General features: G+C 36.0%; 1 protein-coding gene across 1 annotated transcript; it reads left to right on the top strand.

Moving 5' to 3' along the window:
• Positions 1–4,040: 4,040 nt before the first annotated feature.
• Positions 4,041–9,915, top strand: AFH1 (formin homology 1). The gene is made up of 4 exons (XM_078326075.1): positions 4,041–5,935; positions 6,458–6,663; positions 8,365–8,612; positions 8,887–9,915. The coding sequence occupies exons 1-4, from the start codon at positions 4,500–4,502 to the stop codon at positions 9,664–9,666; spliced, it is 2,670 nt and encodes an 889-aa protein (XP_078182201.1). The 5' UTR covers positions 4,041–4,499; the 3' UTR covers positions 9,667–9,915.
• Positions 9,916–11,272: the final 1,357 nt, after the last annotated feature.

The following is an 11,272-nucleotide window of genomic DNA, read 5'->3' as shown; positions in this document are numbered from 1 at the left end:
CTGTTATATAAGATTAGACAACGAGTGTCTGTGAAAATATACAGCTAATCAAAATAAAAATACACAGAGATATATGCATCATGTTGATGCAAATTTGATCATCCTTAATTAATTGGAGTGATAGAAGTCTAGTGATGATTTCATCTAAATCTAAACCATACTGGAAACTGAATCGACTGGACCAAAACAGTCACCCATTAGCTGAGAAAACAATGAATCAAATTAGACTGAGAACTAAATCAATCAGTCCATAACAGTCACATCTAAACGAAAAGAGAAAAAGAAAGACAAATAAAGATGCATAAAGCAGCACAAAACAACACACAAACTAAAAACGGAAGGTATATCAACTGTATATAGACGAAAGACCACTCGCCCTTCCATCACCTAAGAAGAGAAGGCATCCGTGATTGATCCGTAACTTCAGTCTGATACTCAATACGATGGGATGAACTCAGTGATAGGGGCTTTGCTTTTTTCCTTTTTGTTTCGCCTCTGTTCGTCTTGCTTATCGCACCGCTTTGGGTTCCAAAGTTTTAAATAGGATGTGTAATAGAGAGAATTCTTTTTCCAATGCAATTTAATTAGTAAAAAAAATTGAACTTCATTTTGATGAACTAATAAATTTTTTAAGCAATCGAAAAAACTAAATATAATCAATTGTACTCTTTTGATAACAAATCATATAATTTGAATTCTGATAAAAAAAAAACGGATTGCACGGTTGTTTTCTCAAAATGAACCCTTCATAAATCGAATTCGCATCCTTTGAGATATCTCATATCTTGTGTGACTTTTTGGAAAATCTTAATCGTTTCAATACATTATGTGCGAATCTCAAAGCTCAAATAATACTGGCCCCCCACATCATCTCCGAATAGGCACCGGACACGTCGGTCACGCAAAATATGAGATATCTCAGAGGAAACGCACTCTCATAAATCGCCGCAACCTTGCATCATGCTGATTTTTGTCTGGACTGTGTATTATTTATCACATGAAAACAAAACGATTATATATGCCAGTGAATCCCTCCTGTACTGATACAATTCTCACATGTGATAAATAAAATAATATATCTTTACAGGAGGGATTCATGAAAACTAAACTTTTAATTGATAATTTTTTATATGAAGAATATTATAGACTATTGGATATTTGGATATAATTCTTTTGGTTGGCTAAAATATTGTTCACAAGCCGTTTATCCCAAAATAAAGAGGCTTCTGAAACAATCAAGAAGATTCCAATTTGCAATTAATGTACTCAGCATTAATAGAGTAAGGTTTGTTAGATAAAATTCCTGACTTTAATTTGGACTCTCAACCTGCTTGTCATATTCTATTGCCTATCATATGTGACAGGAAAAAAAAAATGATGTCATTTTCTGAACTGCCTTTGGTTTTATTTCTATTAATACTACTGAAATAAGCATCTCAGTACATTAACAGAGATGTAACATGTTAACAGCAAACGCACCATGTAATTGACAAGACGGAGACAGCATCGTTTCTTGGAAGAAAACAACGGTAGCAAAAACCAAAACCAAAACTTGTTGTCTTAATTTTTATTGGTAGCATAAATTTGAAAAAAAAAAAATGTGACCACTGGTCCTAATAAGTTGTAATGACAGACATCATCACTATTTTATTTTTACTCATTCAATTAATATTTTTCGTCTATATTCGGTTGACTATCATTTTTTTTTATCACCATTTCCTATTTACCAAACGACAGTGGCCATTCTTTTTTACGAAAATAAATCTGCTGCAATTTCAAATCCTTTTCTTGAAATCTCTGCAATCTCAAATCTAGCCATTCAATTTTTTCGAGAACTCGTCTCGAAACAATTAGTTTTTCCGTACATGCATCTCGAAATAGTTCAACGGCTGGATTCAGATTGTAGAGATTCCAGAGTCACTGTTCACTGGTCCCAAATTACAACAGATTCGGAACCCTTCTTTACACGTTGGATATATGATGTAACTGTATTGCAAATTAATCAAACACGCCTCGTATTAAATACAAATATGTCACAATATATCAACCATAATGTCAGGGTCTCACTGTATGTGACCGTTCTCTGGCATGATTCAACAGTTCTGTGTTTTTTTTTCGGTGCATGATATTATTTTGTCTCTTGAGCGAAGACAGTGAAGAAAAATGTAATTCAGACAATATAAAATTTCAGCGAATTATTGTTGAAAATATAAAATAAATTTAAAATATTTGAAAAAAACCATAAAATGATTAAAGTACAACATATATTCCGACAAACTAGACGCTATTTCAACTAAAACTCTGCTTCAACTAATTCTTCCAACAGTGAAAAAATTATTTCGCTTGTGATGTTCGGGTGTACCCAGGCTGGTGGCGTGAATCTTATTACGGTTAACGAGCTGAACGATGCTTGTCGGCGATGTGCAGTTCTAGTGGCGCGAATCATTTTCACAGCTACTGGGCTCTACGAATCTACGATGCAGGTCGGCAATGATAATTCAAGAATCAAGAGAGATGAAAAATTCTCGAAGGTTTATAATTTATACTCTCCATCTGTTATAGAAATTAACAAACGGTATTGTAATATTTTGAATATATATATATTTTTTTGCCACAGTCCAATGTTGTCTAACGTTGACCGAATCTTACGTTGGCATCCATTTATTATTTTTGACAACAGTCTTTAAAATGATCTAAATAAAAAATAAGTTCAAAAGATGTGTCATTTATTAATTTAAATACTACGTACGTCAATTATATTTAATCTAATTAGAATTTTGTTCGATGGTATATTAAAAAATGGTTTAATCTTCACTGTTAAACGTTTAATTATTTTATGATATTCAAACATTATCAAATTAATATTATATTCGATGCATTACAAATTTGAGATGAACTATGGTGAGTTGCGAAGTAAAGCGATTATTTTACTTCACACTCATATTTTGCGATTTTATAGTTCAAAACGTCAATCCGAACTGCTCAACATGATCTCCATATTGAAATGTGCTTGGAGACCAAATTTTACATTTTTTGGATTTGTTTTACTATTTATTAAGCCATTTTGAAAATTGCCGATCTAGTGGTCCAGAAATTTTTACTGTTTTCATTGTTCACTCGGATTTTTAGATTTTCAAAGTGACTTAATAAATAGTAAAAAAATTTCAAAAAATACAAAATTTAGTTTTTAAGAATATTTTATTATGGAGATTATGTTGAGCTGTTCAAATCGACATTTTAAACTTTGAAAATAAAAATATTACATGAAATATAAACGTGTTTTACTTCACAACTCACCTCACCGTAACTCATCTCTACAAATTTAGATTATAACAAACATGCACTTGATCCTTTGCGTGTAGGAAAATTGTAGTGCAGATCACAGTCACAAATCACAAATCGTTTTTTTTTTTCCTTTTGTTCACCTTACATGTGATTTCCGTGCTCTTATATGCCAGTTACAGGGAGCAGAAAAAGGCGTCCACAAATGGCAGAATGCGCAGACAAAAACTGCAAAATTTGACCATGATTCCAGAACAATAGAACAAACTCCATACTTTCACTTCAGCGTTGCATAAGAAACCCATCGGACATTTCCTTTCATCTAAAGACTAAAGAGAGGATTACAAACCCGTACAAGAGGCATATTGCAGAGGACCTAGACGATTGTTCTCTGTTGTGCATATACATAATGCAATATTGTGTCACGAGTCAGAGAACCTAGTTTTGATTCTTGTTACACGCTGGATACAAGGAGTCTGTCTCAATGAATCAAAGTCCTCACAGTACACTTATTTTTTTGCTAAATCGCCATTTCCAAGGACGGACACCTGGCATCTCTGATCTCTGTTTCTCTACTGTTTGCTCACGTTTAAATACAAAAGCATAATTCAGTCAGCATCCAATCTCCTCTTTTACCAATGTAATTACGCGGCGCTTCCCTGTGACTCAATCTCCAGCGAGTATTGACTATTGATGCTCGACGTAATTAAATGAACTCGAGTAGTTTACTATGTAATATAATTGAACTAAGAGCTTTCATCGTTAGCTGCTACATAGAGAGTTTCAGAGAAAAATCCCCAGAGGAAACGAATCTCGTCCGTTCCTTTTGGGTTGAATCTTTACCACGGCACGTCATTATCACCTGCTTGCCACCTCCCCTTCTACCTTGGGTCACACTTACTAGCTCCACCTGTCAACTCTCTCTCTCTCTCTCTTTCCCTCGCTTCGCCCTGCTTTTTATTATGCACACCAACAAAATTCCACACCAAACTCGCCAAATTATATTCGCATAGAATCAAACAAAAGCCACCCATCATCTGCACTATCATCGCCAGTGTAATCCCACCCTTCTCTTTCTCTCTCAAAAGAAAAAGAAACTTCACCATCTTTACATTCTCACCCCACCCCTTCTCTCTCCCTCTCTGCGCAATTTTTGCGCATTATCAGAAAACCTCTCTCCTTCTCTCTCTTTCTCTTTCTCTTTCTCTATCTAAACAATGTGTACGCCATTATTACTCTATCTCCTCTTCCTCTTCTTCCAACTTTCTTCTTCGACTCCGAACAACAGAAGAACACTCCACCAACCTTTCTTCCCCGTCGACTCAACTCCCCCGTCCTCTCCTCCCACACCCCCGACTTCTTCCTCCAACAACGAGCCTTTTTTCCCTTCCTTCCCCACCCCTCCCCCTCCTTCCATCCCTTCTTCCTCATCCGTACCCTCTCCCCAACAACCTACCTTCCCAGCTAATATCTCTTCACTCAATTTACCAAATTCCAATCCTGCCCCTTCCCACCACTCTAACTCCAAAATTGTTCCTGCCATTGTCCTCCCTGTCCTCACTCTCTCTGTACTTGCCTTATCAATTGCCTTCTTCTTCAACCACAGGAAGCGAAAAGAATCTGGGTCCCGACCTGCTCCTGACAGATCCGAAAGCCACCGCCTTTTTCCACCCGGTTCAGCCCTCTCAGATTCAGAAAAACCACCTCCGGCTTCGAATTCAAACCCGCATAGCTCTGAATTCCTCTATCTGGGTACATTAGTTGATTCGAGAACCCGTCATGGGGAAGACTCGGATCTACAATATGGATCCCCTTACAGGAAACTTGGGTCACCTGAATTGCATCCGTTGCCACCCCTTTCGCGGCAATGCCGGTACAATGCTGATGTCGGTATCACCTCTCCTTCCTCATCAGAGGAAGAGTTTTACTCGCCAAGAGGCTCCTCAGCAGACAAGACTAATTCCAGCTCCAGACGAACTATACCGACCATAACGGTCCGGGTAGAAAAATGCCCTTCACGGAGCTCCACTATGAGCACACCATCGTACCCGTCTTCGAACTTCCCATCCCCAGCAGCCTCATCCCCACCGTTACTCTCCAGTCCGAATCATTCCAGCCGTAGATCTTTCAAATTGAGCAATGCCACACCTTTGAAAGCTGCACCTCCTCCTCCTCCGCCACCTCTGCCCCTGTTTGCGGGCCTGCGCCCGTTAACCCCTTCTCCGCCGAAAAGGAAACTACATTCACCGTCTCCCCCTTCTTCACCAATAGAGAAAGACTCCGACTTGAACTCCAGGAACTCTAGTTCCAGCAATTCAACTTCAGGGAACTCAAATTCAAGAATTTCAGACTATGCTGCCCCCCCTGCATTGATGCAGACCCCACCACCTCCCCCTCCACCGCCGCCCCCACCTCCACCTCCAGTTGGGTATTGGGAGAGTCAGGTGAGGAAGCCAGATAAGAACAGAGGAGTTCCTGTTTCACTGAAGAAAGCTGTAGAATTGAAGAGTGTCAATGCCAAAGAAGAAATGGAGAGCAGTGAAAAGAGTGAAGAGACCACTCCAGTTAAGTTGAAACCCTTACACTGGGATAAGGTGCGTGCAAGCTCTGATAGGGCAATGGTATGGGACCAGCTTCGATCCAGCTCTTTCCAGTTAAGTTATTGTTTTTTTTTTTTTTTTCTTACCAATAACTGTGTTTGTTCTGCAATCCCCCTTTGCATCTTCATATGTTGATTGAAAATTTAGATCAGGTGAGAAACTGAGAACTAAATACTTTAAATCTGAAACCATGTCCATCAATATTTCTTTCATTTACCAATTTCAACAAATATTTCTTTCAGTTGCCATTGTTGAGAAAATGTCTTTTCTTGTAATGGGGAGTCTAAACATTTCTCTATTTTCTTGAATTTTTTTTAATTTTTTTTGGAGTAATGGTTGGAAGGCAAGCCACCCAATTATTTATTACCCTTGTTATTATAACAAAGAATTTCTTTCATCCAGGTTTCAAATCATGACCTCTCACGTAGAGACTACGTGACTTTGTCATAAGGAAATTTTTATTTTTTTTATTGAGATGAACAAATAACAAAAAAAAAAAAATTATATTAATGGAAACAAATAAAGAAAGTTTTCTGCATTATTTTTCTCATTATTTATCATATTTTCTTTTCTAGGGTTAATGAGGAGATGATAGAGACTCTTTTCGGTTGCAATGCAGCAACTAATAGTGCAAATAAAGAGGCTATTAGAAGGCCTGCTATTCCAATTCCAAAAGCGCAAGAGAACAGAGTACTTGACCCAAAAAAATCACAAAATATAGCAATTTTGCTGAGAGCATTGAATGTGACCAAGGAGGAAGTGTGTGAAGCTCTCTTGGAAGGTAAAGTTTCTCTTTCTCTGCTTAAATTAATTATTAATCATTTTATTTTCTTTGAAATTGTTGAAGTTGAGAGTTTACAATGTGAAGTGGAATCTTTTGGGTCATTTATTCACTACACAATCCCCATAATTGCCTTTGTTACAAAGTGGAATCTTTGAAAATGTTGAAGTTGAGGGTTTACAGTGTGAAGTGGAATATTTTGGGTCATTTATTCACTACACAATCCCCATAAATGACTTGATACAATCTTTTGGGTCATTTATTCACTAGTAGAACAGAATTTCTATTTAAATTGGTTGCTAGGCACTTGTCTTGCTAAATTCTTTTTTTTTGTTACAATTTCTCCTTCGATACAAGAGAAAAATTAAGCTGGGAAAAATTAAGTTAATTTCCCAATTTGGAAATTATATCTGTTTAGGGTAAATAACTTGCGTACAGAATTGAAAACGGTCAAGTACAGAACAGTATGTGTGAAATTTTCATTTAACATTTTGTTTTATGTCAGATTTTTAAGTTCATACATTTTGAAAAATATTTTAGTGATGTGTGATTGACAATTTTAGTATTTAATCTTATTACTTTTTAGTGCATTCAGACAAGTTCGAAGTGTGATTGCTTTTTTTTGTTCATTTTACATGGAATAGACCCAACAACCAATCAAGTGACATAGACATGCTTAATTCATGCTTTATTAAATTGCCATTGGTCTAATGCCAAGGTGTAGCAATCATCAGTTGGTTTTCTTTATTAAAAATAAAAGAGAGATATTACCTTTTTGTCATTGTCTTTGGGGCTTTTTTTTCTGCCATATGGCCGTTAGATATGAAAACTTCCTTTATTTTTAAATTTCTTTTCTTTTTTGCTATTTGTTCTCATAACTAAAAACAAAGATTAAAGTAAGAACAATAACTGCTGGTGTTTTTACGTTCTTTACCTTGCAATTTCTCTAAAATAAAAGCTTCTCTCGTAATTCAAGTCTTTTGGAAATGTTCATTCAAACAATGTTTTCTTTGATATTCTCTCCCCTTGTTCCCACGGTACAATTGGTTAAAAGCATACAATGTATATAACTTTATCTAATTTTATTTGATTTTCCAAATGAACGATGGTTTGCCTGGTACAATCTCTTTAGCTGATAAGAAGAACAAACAAATATGCATTTTAATCTTATAAAACACTTCGTTATTTTCTATTAATATAAATAGGCATGTGCCTTTTATTTATATACTTTTTAGTTTCTCTCTAAGAATCAATCATGATTTAGTTTTATGACTTCTTTGTGCATGCTACTGTAGTTGTATTTTTACAGTGATAATAGCAATCATATCATCTTGCTCTTGTATAATGATTAAAGTAATCATCTTTGTTAAAGCAAAGATATCAACTTCTCCTTCAGATACTTTATGCCTTTCTCAGTATATGCAGATTTTCTTACTTTATGGGCCTTCTATATTTTTACCCATCAAAATTTTATGTCAGGTACTTATAATGTTCCTTTGAACATAACCCAAGAACAAAATTTTGATCAAAGTACAATAGGCTCCCCCCGCTCGGGAACGCAACTGAACTGGTTAAAGGACAGTTTCTTGTTTGATTTTGAATGCATCAATTTTCTAGTTCTGTTTACAAATAAATCTCTAATAAGTAGCTATTTTAACCATTAAATTGACTTGCAAAATCCTTGATAATTCCTGAAAACAGGTAAAACCGATAATTTGGGGGCTGACCTACTAGAGACATTGCTAAAGATGGCACCAACAAAAGAAGAGGAGATAAAACTGAAAGCATGCAAAGATGACGATTCGCCTAGTAAGCTTGGCCCGGCTGAGAGGTTTCTCAAGGCATTGATTGACATACCATTTGCCTTCAAACGGGTCGATGCCATGCTTTATATTGCAAGTTTCGACTCTGAGGTGAAGTATCTCACCAAGTCCTTTGAAACTCTTGAGGTACATCCTTTTGCTTCCTTGCTTACTAAACAAAAAGAAAAATCTTTTCGGTAGGTTTTAAGTTTATATTTTGGTTCTCCCTTGTGAGGTCAAACTTATCAGTAACACTGACCATGAGATCAGCACCTTTTATTTTGGAGAAAGAATTAGTCTCTTAAATGGCTAGCACACATCTCTTTAGTCCAACACACTATCTTTTAATAAAATACTTATTGTATTAAAAAAATTTTATCCAAAGTTTCTAATTTTTTTTATTCTTGATTCATTGTGATAGACTGCATGCGATGAGCTCAGAAATAGCCGTCTCTTCCTAAAACTTCTAGAAGCAGTACTGAAAACTGGCAATCGAATGAATGTTGGTACAAACCGAGGTGATGCGCATGCATTTAAACTTGACACCCTGTTAAAGTTAGTCGATGTGAAAGGAACTGATGGCAAAACTACTCTTCTCCATTTCGTGGTACAAGAAATCACCCGATCAGAGGGGTCCCGCCTGGCAGCAGCAAGTAGTCCAACCCAAAAGGATGACATACAGATCAAGAAATTAGGTCTTCAGGTTGTTTCAGCTCTAGGGAATGAATTGAGCAATGTTAAAAAGTCAGCAGCAATGGATTCTGACGTGTTGAGTAGTTATGTTGCAAAATTAGCAGGAGGTGTGAATAAAGTTAGTGACATTCTTAGTTTGAATAAAGAAGGGTATGAAGAAGGAGGGTTTAATGAGGCTATGGAAGCATTTTTGAGAAAAGCCGAGGATGAGATCATAAAGGTTCAAGCACAAGAAAGTGTAGCACTTTCTTTAGTCAAGGAAATAACAGAGTACTTTCATGGTGATTCGGCAAAGGAAGAGGCGCACCCATTTAGGATATTCTTGGTTGTTAGGGATTTTCTAGCAGTTCTTGACCGAGTATGCAAGGAGGTTGGAAGATTTAACGAACGAACCATGGTTAGTGCAGGTAGGCAGTTCCCCATACCAGTTAACCCTAGCTTGTTGCCATCATTTCCCCGGTTTGGTGCACATAGACCAGTGAGTTCAGATGAGGAGAGTTCATCATGAGATTTCACTGAGATGTGAGCATTCTTTTTTACTAATGAGGCAGCAGAGAGGATGCACAGTAGTAGTGGGTTTTTTTCTTTTCTTTTTTCGTGTATTTGTAGAAAATAGAATGTATAAGAGTATTTATTTTTGTATTAATTATTTCTATATGTATACAGCATGAAATCTATAGTCAGGCCTTGGGGGAATAATATGGCCTGTCGTATGTAGACTAATGTTATTTAGTAAATTATATATTCCTTCAGCAAATATAGGGGAAATACATGTTTAGAGTAAATTTATTGTACCTTTTAGCATCTAACTTGTTAAACATCATGTCATCACATTTCAAATATCATAGCTTGATGTTATTTAATTTGGTTGGCATTTTCATTATTGATGCTTTTGGAAAAGGATCGAGTTATTTCAGTTAATTTTCCAAGAATATTAAACTGATATATAAAATTTTGCTACATTGTTTTCTTTATTAAACATTTTTTTTTACTGTTATAAGTACTGACCTACGCCGATTGGTTCGCAGTCTAATTTTTGGAATAAGATTATAATGTTGCATTGTTTGTGTTCCGGTTATGCTTCACATTTTTATATTTCTCGGAATTTTTACCATTTTTTAAATGAGTATAAAATCAATGTTTTTTCATGAGATTCTGAACCATCTAAAAACAGTGATTTTGTACGATCAGAGAAAATAATATACATATTTTTAAAATATAAAATTTGGTCGGTTGAGATTCACTTTTAAAAACGGACATACTGTGAAATATGATTACAATACGAAAACAATAAGGTAATTTAACCGTACTCATTTTTACAAAGCCTAAAAATTTAGTGAATCACTACCTAACCTAACACATGTACTACTATCTAAATGAGTATCTTTCTACATATTTATTTATTTAAAAGGTCGCATTCATGACTGTAGGGGTTTGGTAGGCGACCATGCTCCCTTGTCTTTCTTGTAGCCTGTTGCCTGTGTGATACTCGAACTTCGAGCGTTTTTCAGAATCTTAGATGTTCATGTGGAAAATATGACCATTTTTAGGATTAATAAGTGTATAGGGTTTTACTTTCTAAACTTCCCTGTACCTCACACTTTGTACTAGTGTGTGGCACCATTTTTTCTGAATTCGCATCCTCTGAGATATCTCATATTTTGCGTGACCTTTTGGAAACTCAACAGTTGCAATACGTTCTGCGCGAATCTCAAAGCTCAAATAATACTGCCCCCCTGAGCCCTAAAGGCAAAATGCAGCACATATTACTGCATACAGTCCATTTCCCTGTTTTTACTGCACCGTCCACTGAGAGGAAACAGTTCTGAGATCCTAAGACCGGCATGGATTCGTATCCTCTCAAGTATTGCAGAGGATTACCCTCACTTTACGGTTTGAGATTAAATAAATCTCAACCGGTTTGGGATTCGGGCTAACATAGGGGGTAGTATTATTGGGCTTTGAGATTCGTGCCAACTTAAAAAGAACGGTCCAGATCTAGTAATTGTAAAAGATTCCCTTATCAGGTATTCGGACATTTTTATTGATACCCTAAAAAAAAGGTAATTTTAAAATTAACCCTGTATTTAATTTTTTTTCAAATCTAACCTAAC

The sequence above is a fragment of the Carex rostrata genome, chromosome 24 (assembly GCF_964058835.1).
Source record: "Carex rostrata chromosome 24, lpCarRost1.2, whole genome shotgun sequence".
Classification (NCBI taxonomy): domain Eukaryota; kingdom Viridiplantae; phylum Streptophyta; class Magnoliopsida; order Poales; family Cyperaceae; genus Carex; species Carex rostrata.
The sequence above is the reverse complement of the archived record's forward strand: the minus strand, read 5'-3'. Positions and strand labels throughout refer to the sequence as shown.